Here is a 27718-nt window from a genome sequence, read left to right as displayed (position 1 = left end):
TTCAAAAGCTGCAGTACTTATAGAAGCATACATTTCCCATTTTCTATTTATGTATTATAATCTCTATTCAAAGTCAGCCATCAACAGTGGCTGTGCCTAGCACCCACCACCCAGTCAACCACCTGACACGGGTACAGACCCACGCCCTCTACTTTCGCAAATGCTACTTTATAACCCAAATTTCCATGCTGCGGATATGCACCTGATAAGAAGACATTGTTGGGTAGGAAACCATCACACTTTGCACCGGAGTTCCTGGCTGGTTGCTCATCACGCTCTGACTCTGAGGCGGCTGCTGCACTCCCATTAGGCTTTGGAACCCCTGTTGACTAGACAGGACTGGCTGGTAACCTGCAGAGAAGAACCACCTTTTGAATGGGTTGTGCCAGGAAAAACATAAGTGATATTTGCTGGAGTGAGAGCACTTGTTTACAAGGCAACCTTCAGACATCACAATCTCCACATCGGGAATATGTTATCTAAATGTTCGTTTTGTAAGAATGCATTGTGTGTGTGTGTGTGTGCATGCGCTTCTAAGAGTAGCCAAGAATATGGCTCAAAAAAATTGACTGATATTTCCATCTTTATGCAGAATGGTTCAATGAGGATGTTGTCAAAATGGTAAATTCTTCATGACACAATGGAACAGGAACCTCTATTGACATTACTTGACAGGTATGAATCACAACTTTCATATATATCTTTTGCTTTGGTTTTGATGATATTCAGAGAATTCGCCCATTATCAGTTTTTTCCTAATTAAATGGATTCATTCTCTTGTGTTCATATTTCTGCACAACCTCATTTCACTCAGAGATGCCAATAGCCCATTAACTTTCCATGCATTCTATTTTCCATGTCTTCATGAACAAAATGGTTCACTACCCTGACTAATTCAATGTCCCTTGCCTTAGACAAGCAATGGCAATTGAAAGGTATGGAATCCTTTTAGTCTGTTTCATCACTAGCTCCCAAGAGAACATTCTGGTAGAACCCTCCAATAAGTGACCATGAACATATAATGGGTGATACAAAATGCAACATTTAAATTTATCTGTTTTGTATCCTTCTGAGTGCATTATTTGGTTGGGTTTCTTTTCTTTTTCAGTGGACCAGAATTTATTCTAATTATTTTAATCCCCCTCACCACAAGTAATTTATTATTTTTTTTAAAATTTTCAAATTACAGTTGACATTCAATATTATTTTATATTAGTTTCAAGTATACAGTATAGTGGTTAGACATTTATATAATTTACAAAGTGATCCCCTCAGTTAGTCTAGCACCCAGTTGGCACCATACACAGTTATTACAATATTATTAACTATATTTCCTAAGCTGTATTTTACATCTCTGTGACTATTTGTAACTACTAATTTGTACTTCTTAATCTCTTAACCTTTATTACTCAACCCCCCGAACCCCTCTTCCATCTGGCAACTATCAGTTTGTTCTCTATATTTATGAGTCTGTTTCTGTTTTGTTTGTTCATTTATTTTGTCTTTAGAATCCATATATAAGTGAAATCATATAGTATTTGTCTTTCTCTGACTTATTTCACTTAGCATAATACCCTCTAGGCCCATCTTTTTTACATCCAAATTCTAGTCCATTGTATGTGTGTACCACATGTTCTTTATCCAATCATTTATTGGTGGGCACTTAGGTTGCTCCCATATCTTGACTAATAGTGTTTTGGATTTCTTCAGATAAATACCCAGAAGTGGAATTGCTGGGTTATAAGGTAGTTTTTATTTTTTGAGGAATCTCCATATTGTTTTCCAAAGTAGCTGCACCGACTTTCAACCCCACCAACAGTTCATGAGGGTTCCCTTTTCTGTACATCCTCACCAACACTTGACGTTTGTTGACTTATTGATGATAGTAGCCATCCTAACAGGTGTGAGGTGATATCTCATTGTGGCTTTAATTAACATGTCTCTGATGATTAGGGTTGAGCATCTTTTCATATGTCTATTGGCCATCTGTATGTCTTCTTTGGAAAATGTCGATTCTTAAAGGAAGGCTGTGAACTATTCTTATAAATGTTGGGAAGAAAGTGCTGATTTAGGTGAAAATGATATGGTGGCAGGGAAATAAAACAAATTCATTTCATGCTGTAAAATAAGGTCCCTTCAGAGCTCGTATTATTAACCATACTGAACACCTGAAAATAAATGCAACTGCTGTCTTAATATAATTCTCTGAGAGAGAATCTTTAAAATTCTAGATTTTCTTAACACAAATGCTAAACTAAGTTTTACAATCAGATTTTAAACATTGAAACAAAGGGTAATTGAAACAAAGGGTTTCTAGTCAATATGCACTGTTTATACATAACTACACTCTGAGTGCAAGTGAGAGTTATAACTATATTGAGTGAGATGGGGGAAGATAAAATTATATTACAATCTTTACAGAAGACAACAGTTTACTATCCTTGGCCATACAAAAAAAGGATCTTCACTTATCTTAGATATATCGTGGAAACGAGGCTTGCAAATGGTCACTGAGTTAGGAGATCAACTCAATTCATCGAATGAGATGAAATAAGGTATAGCCATTCTGGAACAGCTGAGGGAGCATGCTTGGGAAAGAGCCAGGTTGGGAGGCCTGACCTAGGCCTGCGATCAGTGGATTGGAGCAAGTGTGTAATTTACAAATTACCTGTTGACCTTCTCTATATGTTCCATTGTTTTATGTTAATGTTACTCGCTCTACTTCATTTTCATAGTAGTTTAAATTTGTTGAGTTATTTTGAATTTTTGTAAAGACACTTCCTATTAAGAATATAATTAAGAGTAATGACCATCTTCCTACCAGCCACATTGTACCTAGATCGTCAAAGCCTTTCTTTAATATACTCTGCAGGTCTATTTAAGACTAAAAACATCATTTCAGAGGGCTGCAAACCTAAAAGTGTTTACAGTTTATATGACAGGGAAAAACCATCAGACTTGGGAACAAGAAATGCGACTAAAGCCACGTCATAGTCCTCACTATCTCCCAAGATGCTTCATATCCAGAGGCACTTTGGAGAAATTTCTTTCAACATTAATTGTAAAAAAAAAAAAAAAAAGTTTTTCATTATTTCCCATTGTGTAGGTCTTCCATTCTAGTTCATGTATCCACTGGCCCTGAAAATGTCTGTTTCTATATTACAATTTTAGTTTTACATTATTCCTAGTCACATCAAATTCACTGTGACAAGAATTATGATATACATAAGAAAGTAACTTCTTATGGTTGTAGGAAACTTATGACAACAGTCTTCCTGACCATTTAGTGCTTTAGCAAAGACCAGGCAGTGTAAACATGTTCTCAAGTCCACGTAAGGGTGACTACAATAGAGTCTTATTTCCGGCTGAAGATTCAAAGCACAGGTTGAAAATGAGAGAAATGTCTTTTAAAATGGGGACTTATATTTGGTCATAGGTTGAAAGCCCAGCTGGCCTCAATGGACCCTTTGCAGAATACACATGGCTACCATGTAAAGAGAAAAGAGGAAAGGAAAGGAGGGGAGAGAGAAGGGCAGGAGAGGTACAATGGCCTCGCTTCTAAATATTATTTATGTATTCACTTATTGAATCCTTCCATCCTTTCACAGAGTCATCTTCCAAATGACTCTGTTTCACAGAGTCTGTTCAAAAATAAATTGAGGTTTCCTATAAGAGATTCATTTATTATGCCAGCTCTAAACCAAAATTGGGGCGAAGTGAAAATAAGTCATGATAATAGAGATGTTAAGACAAACTGAAAACAGAATATCTTGGAAGGAGGAGGAAACACACATCAAATCATATTGAAGGAGAGAAAAAGCGAGGAGGTGGCGTGGCTTCTTCCCAAAAAAGGGGCAGAGCCTAAGATGGGACCATTCATCTTTGCACAGACACAGTGGCTGCAGTGTCTCCTTTCCAAGGCCTCCTCTGCCTGATGATTTGTGAACTTTAATATTCAGTTATGCATAGCAATGGGCTACCAGCTCTGCACTAGGCTTCCCACAGTAAACATACTTCGGACAAATAAAGATTGATGTAGGGAACAAATAATGCTCTACAATTTCGAAATGAAAACTTAAGTGTAAAGAAAGCCCAATTTATATTCATGAATCCCATCCATTACTCAATTCATTCTCCAGGCAAGAAATTTACACCTGGAATGGTTTAATTGGAGGTACCCATTTCTGTAAATTATGTTACAGAAGGTAGGTGGCAGAATGGTCCTTAAAACAGGAGGCTATTTGAAATGTGAATCTGAGCTCTGGTTCAGGAATAGACAAATAGAAATGTGATAGCAGTGACCTAAGAATGAACTAACCGTGTCTGCATGGGACACAACACACCCGAAGGCAGAGATGCCTGCACTGGTGGCAACCTGCTTATCTCGTCTATTCAAATGAAAAATATGTTCCGGTTTGTCAATTCCTAGCTGTGAAATGATCAGTTTTTCATATTTATTGAAGATTAGCAAGATATAATACATCTTAGAAAACAGAAACAGCAACAGTATCTGCCCTGTAGGCATGATAGGGAGATTATAAAGGCATTAGCTATTTTTATTATTTTTCAGTCAAGATTAATTCAATTTTCAAGTCACATGTGTCATTTATTTTCTGAAGGTAAAAAGGTTAGGAGTGGACAAATGCCTCCTAGCAAATAAAAGAATGCCCTCTGCTAAGATTGAGGAGTTATAAGATTTAAAATGTCTGGATCTTATAAATTTGAAATTTTAATAGTGTTTCTACTAAAATACAATAGTCATTGAATATTATTTGTAGTTGGAAGATAATTCATTAATATTCTGTCAAGGAAATATTTCTTGTGATATAGCACAATTATGAAAAATCAGAATGTAAATTGATTAGGGATTATAAATGGGCATGATTGTGAATGACATTATTTTAACTCTTATTTGAATACTGTTACAGATCCAACACTTTAGAAATTAAAGAAATGACATAATAGTACCCCGTACTTTCAGCTTTTTGTTTCCCTGGCTGTTGTTGGTTCTGGAGGTTGAATATGGGGAAGGGTGTATTTAAGAGGGCAGATATCTACAGAGTAATTGAGAAGCTAGCCCATTCTCATCCTCTCTCTCAACCACCCAAGCACTGTAATTTTCATGTCGTGTTCATTAAGGGAAGTATTCTTAATATGGTAGAATATCTTTTCAAATGATTAAAGTTAATAATCTGCTTAATATAAAAATCAGTTATCTTGGATGAATGAAAATACAAATATTTCCCCAAGTTCCTAAAGAATCAATTAGCTGTTTGCTATGAATCTAAACTCCACTCTTTGTACATAATTTTGAGATTGAATTATAGTAGCTCTACTGAGGCATGGTTGGTGAATAATATGAAGAAGAAAAACGCTTATCCAGGACTGGTCTCTTCTTGCTGAATTTTTATAGTTCGTGCATTGCAACACTTTCCAATATCTACCTGGTTCTGCTTCTTGGTTTCCTAGCAATCCCTCTACACTTTCATCTTCGAAACATTTCCATTACGAACTAGCTAACTATCTCTATTTGTTGATCACTTACTCTAATCTAAACAGTGAATTAAGTGCCTTAACCTTGTTGTCACAACAATTCTGGGAGGCAGTCACTAGTGCTAAACTCCTTTTACAAAAAAGACAACTGTGACTTAGAGAGATATAGGAATTTGTCATGGTCATGCAGCTAGGAAGATGGAAAGCTAGAATTTAAGTTGTAGTTTTCTGATTTGGGCATCCTTAATTGTAGTACTATTTATTATATACTCTTCAAACTTTTATACACTAGCGTAATCCCTTAGTGTAACAAATACTCAATGGCCATTTATTGCACTGTTTCCTCAACAGTTAAAACAATTGAGTAAAGAGGACAAGAGTTATGACTCACACTTTGTTGAACAAGGTCTTGCTAGGATCAAAGAAAGAAAATCAAAGACAAAGCACATTTTGCCCTGTCAAAATGAACTCATACCACTTAATAAGTTTTAAAGCCTGTTACTAGATAATGGGATACCAGACAGGCAGTTGAGCTGGAGTGGGATGGGGATTAGTTAAATAGATCCTAGTCTTTTCATTTGCTTCAGTAGTTTCTAATCAGCTGATACCAGAATTTTCAATACTAGGACTGTTTCAAATAATGGTTCTCCTTACAATCTTTAAATGCTTTGTATTTCCTCTCAACTGTTTTCTCCAAATTATGTTAAAATAAAAAGTTAATTTTATTTCCACATTATATGGTTATTTGACTGTTCCAGACAACCCGGCTGCCCCTAGGAAAGTCACTTGACCTTTAAAAACAAAAATGTATTCATAGTTTTGAAAGACAAAAACAGGTAAGAGAAGAAAGATACACAGGGACTCTGTAGAACAACCTAAGACATCAGATGAAGGCCTGGAGAAATCAAGACCCCGCAGGCCACTTAGGCTGTACTTTTGGAGTTTATAGACTGCTGTCATTATGCTTTCTAATTCTGTGAACGGTATGGATTTATTTATTCCTCAAGTTTACTTTGTTACTAGAGCATTTTTTCTAACACATGGAGTCCCTTATAGCTTCATCTACCTATTGTGCTTTGGTGGCCTCGGGTGGGGAGAACAGATATGCAGCATGATGTCATGTTGTCTGTATGGTTACCTGAAAGAGGAAGCAACCACCGCTTTATGCTTCAGAGAGGCAGATTTGAAGTATAGATGCCCCGTGCTTACGACCCCACCCTCATGTAGAGTGGAAGGTGGCTCTAACAGTTCTATTCACATTGATGCCTATCAGAACCAGGGGTCTTTGGGTGCTGAGGAGGGCATCTAATTTACTACCCTTTACAGAGCTGTCCTACTCTAATACGAGTCCCAGGTGATAAATCCCACTTGTGACAATGTAGGCCAAGTGGGGTCATCTTTGAAAAGCAAGGTATGAATCTTTTGAAGCATTTTGTCTCTATGCCAACCTCGCAATTTATGGGACCTCAAACTCTTAAGTAGAACTTTTAAAATGAGAAAGCAGCGTAGATTAATTGGAAAGCTTTCTTAACCTTAAACATGTTAAAAAAATTAAGATATAAGATAAAAATACCTAGCCTGGAAATCATAATTAAATACCATTCTTTTCTTAGATGTGAGGTAAAATACCATGAAATGGTCCTAAGAATTCAAAAAGAGAAGTACAAGAAATCGTTTTTTTTTTTCCCCGTAAAACCCATTATGACTTCTTTCATCTTTGCGTCAATGTCTGCCTTCACCTTATTTTGCGGCAGTCTCTGCATCTATCTTTCTTTTCCTCACCATTTATTATCCAGCAGTTTTAATTCCTTAGGAACAGATGCATAGTGACCTGCAAGGAGCCTGCGTGGGGATGGAGGTCATGCAGTACGTGCCCTGGTGACAACCAGCCCATCCTAATGCATCTGAGGAAAGCCATGACAGGCCCTAAGTGGAACCATGCTTCCTGAAGCAGTAGTTCTCCTTCGTACTTGCTCTTTTGCTCATTAGCTTTCATACTGCACAGAGTGTAATTCTTAAAAGCCTCTTTACTGTCCCCTGAGAACATCCACGCATGGGTCATTTTCTAATGGCAACACACATCAGATGAACCATCCTATTACTGCAAGCTCGGGGGCCTCTCCGCTGCAATTATACCATCCTGATCCATGTTATCGCAACTACAAAGCTGGTTTTCTTTCTCTCTCTCTCTCTCCCTCTTTTTTTTTTTTTTTTTTTTTTTTAAATCAGGGCAAACATGAGAGACATTGTTAAATGACTAGAGGAATGGATCATGCACAGAATTTCAATGAATGCCTCTGAGGGAAGCCGCCATTGAATTCCATTTTAAATGGAAGAGGCTGTCATATTATTGAAGCAATTCTCTGAACTTTTCTGGCACACAGTGCTGTGCTGACAGCCAAGGAGCTTCAACAACTCAGAGGGAGAAAAGCTGCATGAAAGGCTCACAAATGTTTTACTTTCTTAATGAGGCTGTGTGGCTTAGAAGAAAGTGTGGCATTCTTGCATTGAATTCTTGCACCTCTACCAGTGCTAATTATGGACATACTTAAAACCAGGCTGGGTGGCAGCAAACTGCTGCTGAGGCAACATGAGGAACTCTTTCTTCAGACTAGACTTGAGGCAAAGTCAAGGCGAAGAGAGCTCTAATAATTGTTCCCACAGAAATATTCCACCTGGTAGATATTATTGTTGACAAACTGCTTTTGATTGTCTGGATAGAACAGGATAAGCATGAAGTCAAAAGTCATGGGTCAAAATCATCGTGATCAAATTACTGTCACTGTCACATAGCTACAGGCTGTAACCTAGTCTCAGCCAACTATTTTGAAAATAAGTGCTATGGTCACAGATTCAATCTGTAGAGATCTACGTATCAGTACAACAGGGAAAACTATATCATAGGCAACAAATAATGAACTAAAAGTGCCCTCTTTATATAAGAAATCATTGTACATTATTTTTCCCAAAACTATCTTCTTTTTTTCAATTTCAGCCTGGCAGTGTTTTTACTCAAACATTATTCCAGTGGTAGATTTAATAATAATACTGTTCTAGTGGCAAAATCTACTGGAAGGCAACAGCAGGCAGAGACAACGAAGACATGAACTAAGGCGGGCATGGTAGGGATGGGAAGAAGAGACACATCAGAGAGATACTTAGATGTGAACTATCAGAAACTAGCAACTAGGAGTTTTAGTGGCATCATGTGTTTGATGGACAGGAGCTCGGACGAACTGACTATACCATAATCATGAATATAAGTTGTCTGCTGGAAAACTGACTCCTTGATAAACAAAAGCCGTGATCTGTAGTTCTTGCTGATTTCCCTGGTGTAAATATTTCCACTGTGGCCAATTTCAAGCTACAAATGGTTTAACAATCAGCTGGCAAAATTCCTAATTTTTTTACCATTGCTCTCGGGAGCCTGAATGAGAGAGCGCTGGCACACCGCTGACCTAAATTCAATGTCGAACAATCAAAATTTCGATTCACTAAATTTTGTTCCTTTTATCCTTTTTTCTTCAAGCCTTATTTACCATTTACTTTCTGATATTTGGAGTAAGAATAACTGTAAGAGCCATTCACAGAGCTTATGCAATTGGTGGCGATAGGCACAGAAATTTATAGTGCGCTGGGATAACACCAAGATAGAAGCATGTCTCAGACTCATGGATCACTGAGGAGGGAGAATTACTTCTGACATGAGTGGGGAAATGGGAAGCATGTAATAGAAGGGTTCCAGGAGGTTATTTGAATGTAATGTTAGAAGAGGAGCAGGTGTTTGCTAACGGGGTGAGGTGAAGTGGGAATAATCAAGATAAAGGAGGTATAAACATAGCGACCAGCATGTAAATAGCTCAGAGATGTGAAAAATATGTTCAGGGGTTCTAAGTACTTATAGGTGGAAGCAGGTTAGATATGGAGAGAGGCAATACAGAAAGATAGAAAGGGAGCTGAGCTCAAATCTTAGGTCCATGAAGACCATTTATAAAATGGAGCCTAATGTCGAAAGATTTAGGGTGCTCTGTACAATTTATAAGCAGAACAGTAAAATGACGGACAACCATTTCATAAAGTTTTTATAGGAGTCACTTGGGGGTTACGTCACGGGAGGTAGGGAGATTACTGTGGGAGCATGACAATAATCTAGGACAGAGACAACGAAGACATAAACTAAGGCAGGAGAGGTAGGGATGGAGAAAAGGGGCACATTAGAGAGATACTTAGGATGTGAACTGTCAGAAACTGGCATCTATGAACAGTAGGGAGGGTATGACAGAGAGGAGAAACCCAAGAATAAATCCCACATTCTGGTTTGGTAAGAGAATTGACTGTAATTCCTTAGCCATACATCCAAGAGGGATGGTAAATGGAGATGCCCAGTAAAAACACATGGGCAAAAGAATTCTGGGCCTCAAGCTAAAAGCCTGTCTGAGAGATATGGATTTGGAAGCCATCAGGATATAGCAGCTCTTAGACCAAAATATTTATGAGTGGGTACAGATTGAGAAGACAGTCAAGATGGAGCCCTGAGACACAATGTTACTAAAATATTGGTCTGAAAAAATGAAACCTAAATAGAAGAAATGAGGAGAGGTAGAAATGTGACAATGAGTAGAGCTGCAGAACAGCCAAGAAAAAGAAGAAAGTAGACCCTAGGTTCAAAAAAATGCTAGTGACCTTGGCAAAAGCAGAGACAGTACCAAGTAAAGCAGCCAGACAAGAAGGAAAAGGAAGGAAAGGGATTCCTTTGAGAAACGACGGTGAGACCAAGTGCTAAGCAGAGAGCTAGAGGGGAACAGGGGGTTGACGAAACTTTGTGATTTTGTTTTTGTTGCTGTTTTAAAATGGGATAAATGTAAGGGTTTTTATATTTTAGAAAGGAAAATAAAGAGGATAAGATTAAAAATATGGAGGAGAGTTAAAAAAAAATCTATGAACCTGTCATGATTCATAGCACATTAAACATCAAGGGATGCATACAATCAGGAAGTTTGGGACCTGAGTGACAGAGGGTCTGCATTTTCTACCTGGGCCTTCTGATAACTTTCAATGTCACCTCCTCATTATTTTATACCTCATTTGATCCAGCAGTAAAGTGTCCTGGGTCTTTCCTCTCTGCCAAGTTAGTTGAAGACACAAGACAGCTCAGGGAGCTTATGAGGAGACATGACAAAATGCTCCAATTTGGGGGAGGCAACAGAAGCAACCCAAGACTTCTAACTTCTAACAAGAATCTGAAAGAAAGAGGTACTTATTTACTTTATGAATATGATCTGTATTCACATGGAATTGCAATAACTGAAGGAAATCTTGATTAGAAATAAAGGAGAAGCTCATGGTCCCACAAACTCACCATTCAAAATTAATTGACAGGATCCAATGGTATGATGACATGCTCTAGATTATACAGTGAAGTAGACAATCAAATGAAATTTCCATGAAGAAATTGAAACAAGCATCAGTAAGATGTTTTCTGTTTCATCACAGATACACACTTCTTGAACATATATATGCAAAATGAAAAGCACTAATCTTTTCAAAACTTAGTTTCTTTTGACTTTTCCTTAAGGTTTAGGTCTATATAATCAGTCAGTATTGAATTTCAGAATGCCAAGAAAGTTAAAAAATAAAAATAAAAAGATCAACCACAACACACACACACAAAAACTGATCTTGGTATAAATGTATGTATTCTACCTATAACCAATGTTTTCCAAGGAGAATTTGAGGATAAACATTTGTAAAGTTTTCATTATAGTTAGAATTTAGGGAAGATGACTTCTGATTCCCTTTTATTCTGTATCTTCTTCAATATTCCAACAAATGGCCCCAAAGTAAAATCCTCTGGGCACCAGATGATGTCACAACTCCAAACAATAATAAAGAGATACGTTCTGTTTATCTGCATAATCAACTCATCATTATTCATAGTAACAGCAATAAGAAATATCTTTAATCTCCCCATGTGGGCAACTGTTATTTAAAAGCATGGTTTTTATCTGGATTGAGACAACAATCAGAAGTCTTCAGGCTTGTTCACACGGATACAAAAATGTGCTTATCTATTCAGCTGGCTGAAATTGGAGGCTATGGTCAACACTTAAATCGGATTTCACAACAATTAAAGTGAAAATAAAACTGAAGGACAAATGGTCTGTCCTGAAGACTCTTTCAATCATCCCTCTAGGGCAAGCTGTCTTCACCATGACAGAGCAGTTTTATTTTTTTAATGGCCTGCTCCAGGGATGGAAGAGAAATGGTTCAAATCATTCACTTGTTAAGGTTTCCCTTCAACCTAAGGCATTTAAGGATAATACTTACATTTTATCATAGTTAAATGCTTTATGAACCCCCAAATGGAGCATGAGCATTGTAAGATAGTCACAACCTTTGTTGCCTGAGGTTCCTTTTGAGGCCTTAAAGGAACTCCCCCAGCTTGGCACTGCCAGCTCTCTCAGCCTTCAGGCAGAGGGAATCATCTGAACAGAATGTGGAACTGCTGTTTCTAGTGTAATGAGATGATGCAAACATACAAAGAGGCCTCAAGTTCTCTCCTTGGCAGGACACTGGGCTACTCCTAGAAATACTGCTGAGAGAGTGCTAACCGAGGCCCACCCTTTCCCCAGCGATGTTTGCATGATGCCATCTCAGAGTTTTGGGTTCTGTTTGTCATTCAATCCTGCCTCATCATCTGTGGCTACTTATGATTTCCTGCTTCCCCACGGCCTGGAGCTCTTCTCCCTGGATCAATGGTTCTCAGCATTAGCCTGTCTCTTAATGACTTCTTGGAGGGCCAGTTAAAACACAAATTGCTGAGCTCCAGCCCCCACAGGTTCTGGGTTTGGGGCCTGAGAATTTGCCTTTCTGACTAGTTCCCAGATGATGTCGATGCCACTGGTCTGGGGACCACACTTTGAGAATTACTGCTGGGCCTTGGCTCTCAATAAATATTGCCTTGAACTCTTCTTGTTTAATCCACTCATTTTTTTTTTTCCCCCTCAGAGTGGCTGATGAGATCTGGCAAACACACTCTGTGGGAGGCCATCTCTCCTCTCTGACTTCATTTTCCCTATTTGTAAAATAGAGACAACCCTCTTCTCCAGGGGTGTTAGGATGGACTAAGATTCACCTTGCAAAACACATCCTAGTGATTGAGCACCTGACGATGATCAGTACGTTCGACTATCCTCCCCTTGCTTTTTGTACTTTCTGCCTTGTATGAACTTGAATTATATTTCATTACTTATTTAGGTCTTGCTTCCCGGATAGCTTACAACCCGTAGGGAATCGAAGCATGTCTCTGCCTAGTCTCATATTCTACATTCAGCACCTCAAGAACATTTATTGGTGATGTTGATAAAGAAACTCCCCTTATTGCACACATCCTAAAAGAATCCTGTAATGTCACATAACAGAAAATAAGCCAACAAACAAAAACCTGAGGAGAAGAATGAAGAAGCGTTGTACTCAGAACAGAGAGCCCAAAAGCCCTGCCCAGCATGAGGGGTGGCAGAAGAAAAACTACTATAATCACAGCAGAAGACAGAAAAAACTGACCAGATGTCAACTTTCCCCTACCCTCTTTGCCTCTAAAACAGTCTCTTCTAATAGCAAAACAAGAGGGCATGGCACAGTTTTCTAATTCTACCTCTTGCTGTTGGGACGGGCGCAGGGATAGGACCAAAAAAAGGAGAGAAAGGAGAGTATGTGAAGGAGCTGAAAAAGGGAATGGCGAGGGAAGGAAAAATGAATCTGAAACAGATTACGTTCGGCATTCTCAAATCCGTCAGCGCTTGGTGAGGTATCTGGGAAACCAAGCCAGATTTTTGTAGCCCCATACTTTTTAGGACATAATTGTGAGTTTGCTAATCGATGGTTATGCTTTCTTGTGACTGTGTCTCAACCTTCATTTGGCTTAAAAAAAAAAAAAAAAGTACCAAGAGACCTGGACCTCCCCTGTTTTCCCTGTCAGAGCATATAGCATACTCCTGATATTCCTTGCTTTTCTGAATCTCTTCTTGGCCCCCACTAAGTCTGCAGTCATTCAATTGACTGCACAACGATTCTGGAGATTTCCTGGTCCAATGAGCTGTGGGTGATGAAGCTGAGGTTTAGAGGGCTAAGAAACACTTGCACAAGATCACGCACAGAATTTCTCACAAACTGGGGACAAAATCTCATTTTCCTGTTAGTCGCTTTGCCAGCATACATGCTGTAGTACTTCTTCCAAATGTGATCGACTGGACCGCTAGGAATATTTTTGATTTCTAGCCCCACGTCTGTCAGCTCTACTGCTATTATCATGCTATTAATAAGAACCTGGAGAATATGTCTCGTATATGCAAACTGGAGCTTACCTGGCTTGTTTCCAGTAGCTACCGACAGACTTTTCTAAGACAGCATGCAGTAGGGCATTCAGCAGGAAGAAAATAAGTTTGGGAGGTTCAAGGAACTTAGAATGAGTTGCAAAGAACAGAATCAAACTATCTCTCTTGAAATTGTCATCCCAGCTGTATCCTAATGTTTAGATATAGATATTAGCAGTTATTTAGCAACAGACAACGTTCTGAGGAGGTCATATAGTATAAACCATATTTGTACTAACTCAATCCAGGAAAAGCAAGCATTCTCCGTTCGTCATCCAAGCTAGTAGTAACTTTATTGTGTGTGCCTTACTGTACTCACTGAGCTAAGCGCTTTAGAAGTAGGTATAATTATTCTCATTTTACAGAGGATGGAAATGAAACACGAGGAATTGAGTAGCTTGCTTAAAACTGTGCAGCCCAGAAGTGCCAGAATTAGGACACTGGTGTTCTGCTGGTTTCTTCCTCACCCCCTGGTCCTGGCAGGCAACAGAATGCCACTCGAATGATTCATCTGAAGGATATTAATAAAGAGAGCATTGCCAAATGAGTGGGCAAGGGACCCACACACAGGCCAGGGAGGCACCCAGAGACTAACAACAGTGGGGAACTGTTTTCTCCCCTTGGCCTGAAGGTCTTATGAGGGAGCCAGTTTTACCAGAAGCCAGTAAGAGCTGAAGGGGCCATATGAAGAACCAGCTGCATCCCAAGGCAATGGAAAGGGTTGAGAGACTCTGATCTCTCTCTCGATCTCTCTCTCTCTCTGTTTGCTCTCTGGTCTCTTGCTGTTGATACCTCCTTTTAGTAGAATCCCCCAGAAACCACAGGGTAAAAGAACCTGAGAGATGCAGTGTGTGAGGTCAGAAGAGAAGAGAGAATGACTAAGTGATGGGAGGAGAGGCAAACAGTGAATAGGTAACACTTCCCTTCCCTTCAACGATTACAAGAATACATTCCTACAGGCTATTCAAATGAAGATTTTAAAGAGAGTTGGATAATAATTTTAGTAGAGTACTGTCTCTTGGTTTTATAGATCTTTTTATTCCCCTCAGAAATGATCCTTTTTAACACCTGATAATATGTCAGACTATGCATTTAGCATGACTGCTTTCAGAAATGATCCTTTTTAACACCTGATAATATGTCAGACTATGCATTTAGCATGACTGCTTTGGCAATTAGGTAAATGTTAACTCTCAAATTTTTATGTCATTAGATATTAGGGCAGAATATTTGACTCTGCCCTAATGCTTGCCTTTCCATTTTGAAGAAATGGCAACGTTTGTAAGGAATTGATAATAAGTTAGCAAGTACTATTAAGTAATGTTACTGTTTAAATATCTGGTAGGGCAAAAAAAAAAAAAAAAAAGTGAAATTGTGATTCAACTCTACTACTCATCTTTTGAATTTGACTTTTTTCTTTGCTGGCTGCAGATCCAGATGGCTGAGATTAAATGGATAACAACGGGCAAAAATTATTTAAGGGGAAATGAAAAAGAAAAAATGGGGATCTAGTTTATTTGTACAATGACCCTAACTGATCCTTGCATTCCCAAGCACATTTGGTTTAGAAAATGCTCTGTTATAAATTAGTCTCAAGTTTAGTACATTTAGCCATAATTTTTCAAATATTTAAAGCAATGATCATTAAGATAAAATGGTGTAAAGGAATATTTAAATGAGCCTTTAAAGAAGCATTTTGGTGTTAAATCTAAGTTTCTGCTTCTTAATGGAAAAATCACAGGCTCTGTGGTCAGACAGACAAGGGGCTAAATGCCAACGTCCACCCACTGGCTGTGTGATAGGGGGAAGTTATCAAAAATCTGTGAGCATTGTTTTGCTTGCTTATTAACAGGGGGCTAATGATTCCCAGTTCCTGAGGCTTTTCTAAAGGTCAAATAAATATCGGATGATGTGACACACATTCTTCAGTACGTGCCATTTTCTACATGGAAGCTGGCATTTTTTCCCACCAAATGGTGCTATGTAAGCGGCAGTATTTTCGTTCCTTGCAGAATTATACCTTAAATGAAAAACAAACTGGGTGTTGAGAACAGTACTACGATGGACCCCACCTGCCCCCTCCCCTGCAAAAATGATCTTTGAACGGCTCCTTCTAGCTGATAATATTCAGGCTTCAATACCCCAAATCTCCTATGAGCCAAGGCACCATCATTAAGCACAATCCACGCGGATGCAACCATGGGTGATGCAACAATTGTGCTGTTCTGCCCTTGTGGAAAGTATAATTTCTAGAAGCAAAAAGCAGCAGAATTAGCTCCGAATGTAAAGGTAGGCAAAGCACCAGTACAGCAGGAGTGCAAAAGGCAAGCCGTCATACCTGGGGGGCATTCATTTGGAAGCAGGCTCAGGAGTCATTTGGAAAGGCATGTGGGCTGGGACTCCAGCACTGGTGGAATGCCCATTTCTAGGCTGTAGCTGTAGGACAGCCAGGGCACCGTGTTCTTTAGTTAGAGCTTCTACTCCATGTTTAATCCCATGGACCAAGAGAAACATAAGGCTTCCTTTCGTTTCCATACAAGGAACAAACCCACTTCCCCTCTGTCTCTTGCCTCCTAACCAAAGCTAGGCTTGCATCCCCAGAGACTATATGTGATCAGAATACTCAGGAAAAAGAGTGCTCCCCTTCATCTAAAGCGGCCTCGGTGCAAAGGGGTGCTGAGTGAACCCTGAGTTCAAGCAGGCAGCTTTCAATCTTTTTTGGTAACTTATTAAATGGAGGCCCCTGTCATCACATCAAAGATAAGATGCAAAGCAGGCGCCCTCCTCCGCTTCCCCAGGCTGGCTGCTCTCTCTAAGGCCTGTCTCCTATCTCGTTCGTTAGACTATTACAATGCTTCCCAGCACCTCAGACCCCTGAGACCCTCCAAGGGGCACAAAGCATTTTCCACTTTGTGAACATTTCTAACCTAACCATTTTGTATGATTTTTGTGCTAGATGATAAAGCAAGTGATTTTCAAGAAAAAGTATAATATTTTCAATTAATATTGATTATATTACAGTATTCCTTCAAATGCAATATTTAATAATATTCATGATATATACGGAACAATTTTACTTTTTCTCTATTTAACAAATTATATATCATGTTTCATTTACTTTCTATTTAACTATGTGAGGAAAAAAATCATGTTTTGTGAATAAATATCTTGCAACATTGGGCTTGGGGGCCAAGTGAATAATCAAATGGACATTTAAGTTAAAGACACGTTAAGTAGCAAAATAGATCTCAAAATGCTTTTTAACTTGATATTTGGAAATATTACACTTTATAAATTAAGAAGTAACTGGCTGGTTTTGATGATTTTGTGTTTTGTTTCTAACTAATAAGACAAAAGAATTCTCGGAGCTGACAAAAATACACACTAGAGATTATAGATAGCCTTTATTCCTCCTAAACAAAAAGCCGAATTGGATACAAATGTCATTATTTTTCTCTCTTAAACTTTGGAATGTATTTTATTTATTTTTAATCACTAATTTATATATAGTATTACATTATCCAAAAGGGCACAAAATAAAGATTAAAATCTACCTCCCGCACTGCTAACACCGCAGTTATATATAGGGTGATTGTGTGTGTCTGTTATGGCTGTTTCTTGAGTGTAATATTAATATCCTTCACTCACAAATGTGTATAGTTCAGATGATACTTGTACAATAACTGTATATGTATGTATATATACACAGACATACACAAACATATATACATTTACCCACATATATACATATGTTTTCATGTGTTTGCATACTTATATTTATACATAAATATACTTTTTTTTTTTAGGAAACTAGTGAGAATTGTACTGAAATGAATTTAGAGAGATGTTACCTTTTATTCCTAAATTGCATTGCAACATTCATTGTTCCCTCTCTTTAACCAATGGTCCATTTTGCATCTGTGTTAAACAATGTATGGCTGGAACCGAAACTATTTAAATCAGTTCGGCAGATAATTGCGTTCAAAACAGTGCCAAAAGAAATAAACGAGTGATTGAGTCATGGCATGCTCTCTCCTCTCATCTCTATTAACAGCCTCCCACTCTGAAAGCATCTCCAGAATTCTTTTTCTGGGGGGTGGAGGCGGGGGTGGGATGGAGTGGTTATAATAATTGGAAGTATTAATCTCCTTTAAATTGAAATTTTACTGTTTGTAACAGCAGGAATTTCCAGAAATCCTTAAGTCCACCGTTTGGGAAATGCTGCTGAATTTCCTCACCAACCTTTGACAGTGGGAGAATAGGGCCATGACACAATAGGCACCACTGGGAAGTTATTGATCAGTGACTCTGACATTTAACAGTTATAGAAGAATACAGATCATATTGAAAATGTGATGAAAGCCTTGGACCCTTTTTCTAGGCAATTATACCCAGGCACATATAAAAAAACATTGTGCATAACATTTTCCTGGTTTTACGAACTCCAGAACTGCAGTCTCAAAATTCAGAATTTAAAAATCCCAATCTGGCAGGAATGATGAGTAATTCTCATTCTTTCTTATTCGAATATAAGATAATTGGAATGGAGGCCACTTCTCAATACACTCCTCCAGCAAGGTTCTAAGTATTAAAAGAGAGTGGATGAGAAGGAGGCAGGTCTTGAAGAATTCACAAGGAATAAATTTACATTGATGAAGAACAATTTAATGTCACTCAGATAAGTTCAGTCATCTCTGACTGACCCAACAGAGACTACCAACAGAAGTAAGATGTTCATTTGAGAGGTCTTCGTGAATTGAATTTTGAAAGGAAGCTGTCCTGATATGGACAACCCAAAATATAAAATACATTATTTAAAATGTTCCTCATTTAGTAACATTTTCAGCCATGTTTTTTAATTTCATCATAGGAGAAACCTTTTTATTCTATTATTAAATTGGTAAGCACATTTTGGGGAGGGATGTTCTCCATCTTACGTCAGCTACAATCACGAAAAACACTAACGAGTTGTTAAGCTTTTATACCTAGTCATCAGTATGACTGTCATTGTCTTACAAAGACAGACATTGTCTTACAAAAAATGTTTCATTAAAATGGAGTCGGTAGAACCTCCAGATAAAAACAGCAGCTTAGCTGACATTGTGCCTTCATGATGCTGCCAGGGAATGCAAAGCTACAAAAGCCTGTATTGAAATAGATGTTGCCAAAGACGCCGCATTGCACAATAATTAGTTTCATTATTAACTTACTAAAAACACATAGAGTTATTTCTTTTGAGAATAAAATTTTAATTAAGGAAAGTTAGTATTTCAGCAGGTGAGGGCCCTTGGAAAGCTTATATGATGAAATTTCATGATCAATGATTCCTAAGCGGCCTGGCTTTATTAACAAGATCATGATGAAGGACATAGCTGAGCGGTTTAAAAATAGATGATTACAACTGCTTTGCTTAGGTGTGAAAGAGCTGCTATTTGATATCTAATACCCATGACTGTACATCTAATGATGTCTCAGTGGATACAAATATCTCATCCTAAGACCAGTACAAACATTAATCTTTGGAAGGATGCAAAGATGATTACTGTTTTATTTTGTAGGCACAAATTGTTAAGTCATGAGAGGCAGTATATCATAGTCATGACCAGCCTTGAGAGATGGATTCCTTGTGGATTCTAGAGCAGTTACCTCCCTTTGCCAAGCCTCTGTTTCTATCATCTGTAAAATGGGAAGGTGATACAATTGATGACATCAGTCTCATGGGCTCGGGGGAGGAATAAGTGGCATGATACCTATAAAAACACTGTCTGGCATATGGAAAGCACTCCAGTTGCTTTTCATTTATAACTTTAAACAACCTGGTGTTAGAAATTCACTTGCTGCTAAGAGCACAACACCCCAGGGTTTCCCCAAAAGTCATCACACCCTAATAATATGCTTTATCTTTGGGATGATATACTTTTTACTCATTTTTCAAGACATAGTTTTGAGTCCTATGAATAACAAGAAAGTCAACGATTCGGCTGAAGATACAGCTAAGAAAGACATTTTTTTAAAGTATAAAATCCTTTTTATCTCATGTCAATAAAAAGTAAAATATCTACGAGGAACAGCCTGCTGTAGGCAAAAACAATTGCACACTAGTAATATCAGGCTCTGTTTCAGAAGTGCGATTCTGGAAGAGCCGCTGACCCAGGCTACTGTTTGCCCCTGGGCAGGAGGCGGACATCAACATATCAGCCCAGGCAAAGCCTGTGCAGCTGTTCTCAGGCATCCGACGCCCTTTCATTTTTTCTGCAACTAAGAAATCTGTGATCAACACACAGATGATTGCCCAAAATAAAGTGGAATAAAATGAGAGGAGGATTAGATATTATAGAGGTGAATTTACTGGACTGGAAAGAAAACTGGTTGGCTTTGAAAAGGCATAATGGAGATGTGATAGAGAATCTGAGATTGTGGGGACCACCCGGGAGGATGCTGCACCTCCGAATGCAGAAAACACACCCAATCTCTGATGCAAGGATTGCTGTACTGATCACTGACCAATTGTTTGACAACCTGAAGGTCAGCTCAATACTTTTACTTAGTTGTATGTTTCCTGACAAATGCCATAACCATCTTGGGCCTCAGATTCTTCACCATCGATGTGACTGTAAAGGTAGGGTCCTGGGCTAAATTGGACATGTTTAAGATCTCTTCTGAGTCTAACATTTTAAAATTTAAACAGAATTGCTTTATTGAGGACAATTAAGTAAATAATTATTCTGACATGAACTTTCTAAGCCTTGGAAGATGTTTCCTTTCTAAATGCCTTTCCTTTTATCCCACTCCCAAGAATAGCTGATACTGATACTAGATACTTCAACAGATGCCCCCAAATGTTTCAAATTAAGTTTGTCAAATTCATCAAAGTTTCTGACCGTGCAATAACCAGCTGCAACCAAAATTAGAACTTTAATGGCTTCAAAGAACAGCTACATTTGCAACTTAAAAAAATAATATTGAGCCTGAACCAAATCCGATATTAAGTTTGTTAAAAGACAAAAAAGAATCTTGCCTGATGTGAATTGGATTTTCCCAGAATCTGTTAAAATCAGTCATATCAATATCTTTTGGGAAAAACAAACAAATCAAAAAAAAAAATCCTCTTGATCTGAACAGAGTATAGTCCAAAAGGACTTTAAAATTATTTTTAATATATATGACTATGCGATGATTTAAAAAATCACTTTTCTTCTCCTTCTTGACTACAATCCCAGTAAGAGACTGCTTCTGTGTTATTTATCTTTGTTTCATGGTTCCCACTTTGTTATTCCATAGCCTCTATGCAGTTACAACCCCTGTACATAGCAGATGCTTAATAAACATATTGTTATTTTTGAATGAATGTTGAGAGAGAAAACAGGATTATTGCCTGGTGTTATGTGACGTTGCGCCTAGACTTTTTGTTGTTGTTTTCCTAAAGAGTGGAAACCAGAGGCCAAGCAGTAAAACAAGCAATGGTTGATGTACGTGAGGCCAGAGAAAATGATCTACAGTCCAGATGGGAAGAACTGTGATCCTCCATTCTTCTGATGCCCCACCCAGCCAAGTGTGACTCTAGCTCTCAGAAAGAGGCAATTCCCAACAAAAGCAGGAGAAAGGAAACTCTCCCAACAAAGCCTCAGGTCACATAGCTGAACACTGTGGCTTTGGGCACAGCACATAGCTCACTATACCTCAGTTTCTTAGGTGAAAAATGAGAGCACTGGATGATTCCTCTGGCTCTAACAACTTATGACCTTAATGTTTTGTTAATATCCACAGGCATTTTCCTGCTCTACTTTGAAAATCCTGGGTCTTTATTGATGATTAATTAATTCTGTTTGTCACACCAAACAGCCATCCGCTGACCAAAATTACATATAACAGCAGTGATCCCCTACATAAATCACCTAAATGACACAAACCGTCTATCAGGGCATAGAGAATTGTACCGTGGGAATGCAGTCAGAATAATACTTCTACAGGCTTTCTACCATGCTCAGAAATGTCACTCAGCTATTGTGGCATCAACCAAAGTTGGCAAAGTCACTGCCCACCAGTGAAAACTCCTAATGAAATATGTTCTTACTTCTGAAGGCTGGGTATTGTCCAGGCCATTCTTCAAGTCTTCTAAAACCATGGCAGCAACTGTTTTACCACACACAGTCAATGCTGTTTGTAGTAAAAAGAACCACATGTTATATCAGAATGCTCTGTCCCTGAGTTATCAAGATAAAAGGCTATCATTCCAAGAAAAGCAGCAGCTTGAGCTATAAAAGCATCAAATAGTTCCCAAGACTAAGAAGACTGAGCCACTTATCAATCTTACTAATATGTACCCTTTGAAAAACTGCCGTCAGTAAAACCAAGCGACTCCTTCCTACGCTAAGCTGGTGAAAAGGACAGAAGTGAGTACAAGGAGACATTTTAGATGTGTCTAAAAGACCAAAGATGTTTCTTTAAGAAAAATTTAGAAGCCCAATTTGGGACTACACTTGGAAGAAGAGCATCATATAAAATAGATTTGGTTTTAATCCCAAAGATAAAAAATAGAGGCTATTTGAGATGAGTATTGTGCAGTCGATAAAGGCTGTGGTTGAGAAGCTCTCTCGCTGCTCTTATATTTGCCTGGATGCAATGAGTTCTACTAACCATCACAACACAGCAGATTTAAGTAGGGAGTCACCTGATTGTGAAACCTCCTCTTAGTGGGCAACATGTCCCCACACTCCCACAGAGTTGTACACTTTTTATTTTTCTAGTCAGGGGTAAACTTCTGTGAATTTTCAAGCCAAACCACCATATGCTCCTCTAAGCAATGCCTCTCTTCCCACACTGTGTTTCTACGTCACATTGACTTTTCTGTTTCTTGGTGAGATGGTAAGGCTTTGGCTACAGGAATGCATACTTTCCTAGGCAGATAGCAAAGAAAGTTTGCCCCAAATTTTCACCAAGGTGGCCTGGATGGATGGACAGGGATCATCCTAGCCCAATCATCCTAAAACTACCAAGAACAAAACTGTAATGTGATAAATTATTACTCATTGCAATGAGGTAGGCCATACAGCAGAAGAACTATGGGGTCTCTCACCAACAAGGGATAGGGGAAAATATCATAAGGAATTTAGATGGCATTTAAAAGCAATAGGATTTTAATAGGTTTAAAGCAGAGCAGGGCTGTGTAAGGAGTCAACATCCCGTCCAGACCGTAGTAGACCTAGGTGCCTATTTTTTTTGGAACCACCCATTTAAGATTGATGAGGACTATTTTGTCCAGAAACACCTATCTGAAACTCTACCCATGGGATGTAAATGGAAGCTGCTCATCTTTGTTAGTGACATAGGTCTTCTGGACAGAGGTAGGAAGTTTTATTCCTAACTGATATAACTTCAAACAGAAAATCCTGAAAGTTCATTGCTTTAGAGGACAAGATTTCTCAGCAAATAAGAGAGCAACAGTCACTCAAACAAGGGGGTTACTGTGACATCGCACAGTTCCAATGGGCCCATAGGGAACACGTTTCCCAATCATGTTGCTCCTGCTGTGCTTCGTTATTCCAGCCTGAAGAATGGCTGTGCAGATTTTCACTTTCTCAGTCTGAGCTAATCTTTTCTTTCTCTCTCTCTCTCTCTCTCTCTCTCTCTCTCTCTCTCTCTCTCTATATATATATATATATATATATATATATATATATATATATATATATATATATATATAATTATATAGAAATAGACCTAGAAGAGAGAAAGAGAAAGACAGAGCACATGTAATTTCTTCAGGGATTATCAATAGTCTTTTCCCTTTACCTTTCACCTAGGCTTAACACAAGGTGATACCTCAAAGGAGAAATTCCTTTATTCTAGCCTTTTCTCATTTCCGTAACATCTCTAATTCATTAATATGCTATGCCTTTAAAAAGAACTTGTGATATTGAAAAATATCACTAAATATCGCCAGTAAAGAACACAGTGACAATATGACAAAAAATTGCAAGTATTTAGTGATAAAATAATTATAGTAATAATATGGTAATATTACAATAATTTAGTAAAGGATGCAGGTGGTCTCTCAGTGAAAAGAAAAAGAGATTAAGTCATGCTCAATTAATCACTTGAAAAAAATATGCTAAAATGAAATTTTTACTAAAAATCAAATTTGTGAATGGGAGTCCATTTAGAAGCACTATAATTAAATTTCCAAACAATCATCCAAGAAGGCATGTCATTTTTTATTGTGTAGCTCTTTCCTTCAAAGATATATTGTTATTAAGATGGATTTTATTGCCATAAACTGAATATCAGTTATTTTTCATTTTTAAATGTTTTTTTTTTTTTATAAAATAGTAGTAGTTCCAAAAATAATTATAATCACTAATATCTCAATGTTAGCCAACGTCCCAAATTTGGGGGCAATGAGACTTTCAGAAAATGATAGTTCTCCTTCCACATAAACTGGAGCAGAATTTGCCAACTGAACTCATTCAGGAGAACAAGAAAACCAGCGCCCTTCAATAGACTCAAAGAGACAAGGGAATGGGGAAAAGAGGTAGTGGGAAGGAGACAGGCAAAATTCTACCTGCTCATAACAGTTGAGAACCTGAGTGCCATCTCCATCTGCATCCTCTCCATCCACCCCCATTACACACACACACACACACACACACGGATGCGTAGGCATCAAGCAGGGGAGGGACCTGGAGCTAGGGTGAGTTTACTTGGGTTAAATCTCAGTGAGGCAAGGAAGTGGAGTCAGAAACTGTATAAAAATGGAGATGATGAGAAGGTGAAAATCATAGGGTACATCCTGATTAAACTGGAGATGACATGGGGTTGGATGACACTACTACCTAAGGTTGGGAAACACTGGATTAGAGATCCTGTAATTAGGCATAAAGAAGGGTTTATGACATTCTTAATAATAGCTGGTGGGTAGTTTGATATAAAATAAAGAGAATTACAAACTTTGAGAAATGGGTGCAAGATCTAAAATTCCATTACAGAACATGTAAATCCTATTGATAATAAAGACAGAAAGAATTAAAGCTAATTCACATATTGTAATATGCATGGGACAACACTGGCTTTGACACAAATAAATTAGTTTCTAATTATAAAATCTGGCTTTTTTATAAATGTTGATTTCTCTGCTTGGAGTGAACTATTGAGGCAATTACAAATGAAAGTACTTTCTTATCACGTAAGAAGTGATGGCAAATTAGTTTATAAATATTTAGCAGTTTTTCAGTCAAGCCAATAAAAAAGAACACACTTTATTGTTCATCATGCTGAATAGAGTTCTGAAATAGTATTAGAATTAGATTGTTTTTCTCATTGGCAACTTCAGACATTATAATGTTATGTAATACATTTTCCCTCTCAGGAGTCTAAGGGTTCAAATCAGGTTTGAATTTGAGTTTGGTCATTGTGAAATAAAGAGGAAACTATAAGTCAGTCCCAGAAATCACTATGGGCTCAAATTTGATTCTTCAGCCTGATTTATTGGGATGGCTGTCTACAGAGCCATCAATAGAGATGGATAGTTGTTAAATATTAGGTTTCTCCATCTCGTACACGGTAGACCCAATAGGAAGCATTTGTGCTTAGTCCTATGTCTTTGCAAGCTTGTTTTACTAAGACACCGAAGCAATAAAAAGCTAAATGAAGTTTAACCCCAATTGCAAGCATTTAATGCCCATATCATTATAGTAATAATAAAAAAATTAATTGCTACTATAAAATAAGCAGGGTAAAAATTGCCCCACTTCTCAGTGAGCTTATATAATTTCCTTGGAATACTTCCTTGCATCTTAAAAAAATTATATATATGTGCGTGTGTGTGTATGTGTGTGTGTGTGCGCGCGCGTGTGTGTGTGTGTGTATGTGTGTGTGTGTGTGTATATATATAATGAGATTCCTAATTTCATTTTAGGAAATGGGTTATGATGCATTATAGTTTACACAAATAAAAGTCTTGGAGAGCATTGCGTCTATAAAGCATGAAGATAACTTATTGTTCTGGCAAATGATAAAACTGCTTACAGTGGCAGCTGTGATTTATTGAAGCAATTCAAATACACTTGGAAAGTATATTAGCTTTGCCTCTGCCCACAAAGGGCGCATTTGAGCTGGGTAGGACACTCCAATGATAAATTACAGACCAGATTCAAGTGAAAGCAATTGGCACATCAAATGCCTAAAGGCTCCAAATTATAGCAAGAATGTGTTTTCCATGATAATCCCATCCTTCACATGTGATGGCATCTAGGGTAGGCAAAGAAACAAATTAGTGCCTGATTGTTCTATTTTGTCTTAGTGCTTTAAAAACAACAACAACAACAACAACAACAACAACAACAACAACAAAGCTTTACTTGTTTTTATTAATAAAGGGATTAGTTCCTCCATACTATATTCAATATGACCTTAAGCACTCGTGCCATTAAAACTACAATGGTGGAGATTTACAAATTGATTACAGAATGGAAGTTGGCAGAACCACGTGCCTATATTTTACCAAAGAATCCAAGATACTCAGTTTTCTCTTTAAAGAATAAAAACTTAACTCTAGTTGTGTGACAGGCATTTGAAACTACGAAAGTTAAATTTCTCATGGAAGATCACAGAATGGAACATTTCACCTCCTAGGCTGTTAAATACTCCCCATAAGTAGCAAAGGGATAGCTTAGTCTATTTCTTCTGCAGGCTCCATGAGGTATCCAGAGCTACAGTTCTCAGACATTGCTAGCTGTGTATCAAGCACTTGCTAAGTGCCATCACTTTAAGTAATCTACTCTCATGATTGCATTTAATTGTTGATGAGCTAGTCCTAGGGTTATCTTCATTTTACAGATTAGAACACTAAGGCAGAGTGATTAATTTCTCCAAGGTCACACAGCTATAAATGGCAGAGATTTGAAGCCAGGTAATCTAACTCCTTAGTTCTCATTCCTAACCATTCCATTACATAGGATATGTTATTTATATGTAATCATTATTGAGGCCGATCTATTTAAAAGAACTAATTGGTATCTTTTTCATCTTTCTCATTTTTGATCTCAGAAGGAGGAAACTACTTACATTCAATTAATTTAATAAACATTGAAAGCATTCTCCTTTCATTTACATGTTCATGTCACCTGTTTCTTGGAATGACTGAGCTTTGTTTGTTGGCAAGATAGCATGCAAAATTGTATCCCAGTTACAACTGACAAGAAGAATTGCTGATTGATTTTCAGTACACTGATGCTTCACTTATGCAATAAAGTGAAAGACTCAGGGCAAAAGAGAGGACTCAGTTAACTACATGTTACAGCATTTCTGTACTAAACCCCATGCTTTCCGTTCTTAGCTAAGCTGCATAGCTATCACTCTGAATCAATGTCAGACATGTTTCTAACGAGCTTTGTTATCACTCTTTCAATCCAAATCAGAATCGGAGAAAAAAAAAAAAAAGGAGCCAAGGCAATTCTACTTAGAATTTGACATTTTGATAGATGTAAAACCAGGAAAAAGAAATGAAGTCTTGGGATATTTAAGGTAAGAACAGACAATGTCATGTTTAGTGTATACACTCTGTTTGGTAAGGTGGGAAAGTGAAATCACTTCTGAAAAATTTCTGTCCAAAATTTAAATTCAATTACTCAAGTAATTTTCTTTCTTGGTGAATTTTCTTTCTAGGTGAATTTCAATTCACCTAGGTGAAATTTTTTTTTTATCCTTCAGCAATTGTATATACATGAGACAATAATGTATGTCTCATGATTTTAATTCTGATGTTGTGACTTTGTATTTAATCAACCGAACAGAGAATTACTTCAAATCCTGAGAAGGGAAGAGGTTTTGTAAATAATAAGGGTTAAAGTTCTTAC

At 37.8% G+C, this 27718-nt stretch overlaps 1 protein-coding gene across 1 annotated transcript in view; it reads right to left on the bottom strand.

Moving 5' to 3' along the window:
• The window catches only part of ARPP21 (cAMP regulated phosphoprotein 21), a 155968-nt gene that overhangs the window by 2962 nt on the left and 125288 nt on the right, over positions 1 to 27718 (bottom strand). Inside the window, exon 18 of the mRNA XM_011355055.1 lies at positions 203 to 351. Within this exon, the coding sequence (XP_011353357.1) occupies positions 203 to 351 (149 nt within the window). The remainder of the gene's footprint in view (positions 1 to 202; positions 352 to 27718) is intronic.

The sequence above is a fragment of the Pteropus vampyrus genome, unplaced genomic scaffold (assembly GCF_000151845.1).
Source record: "Pteropus vampyrus isolate Shadow unplaced genomic scaffold, Pvam_2.0 Scaffold1, whole genome shotgun sequence".
In the NCBI taxonomy this organism is placed as follows: domain Eukaryota; kingdom Metazoa; phylum Chordata; class Mammalia; order Chiroptera; family Pteropodidae; genus Pteropus; species Pteropus vampyrus.
This window is presented reverse-complemented; position numbering and strand designations above follow the sequence as displayed.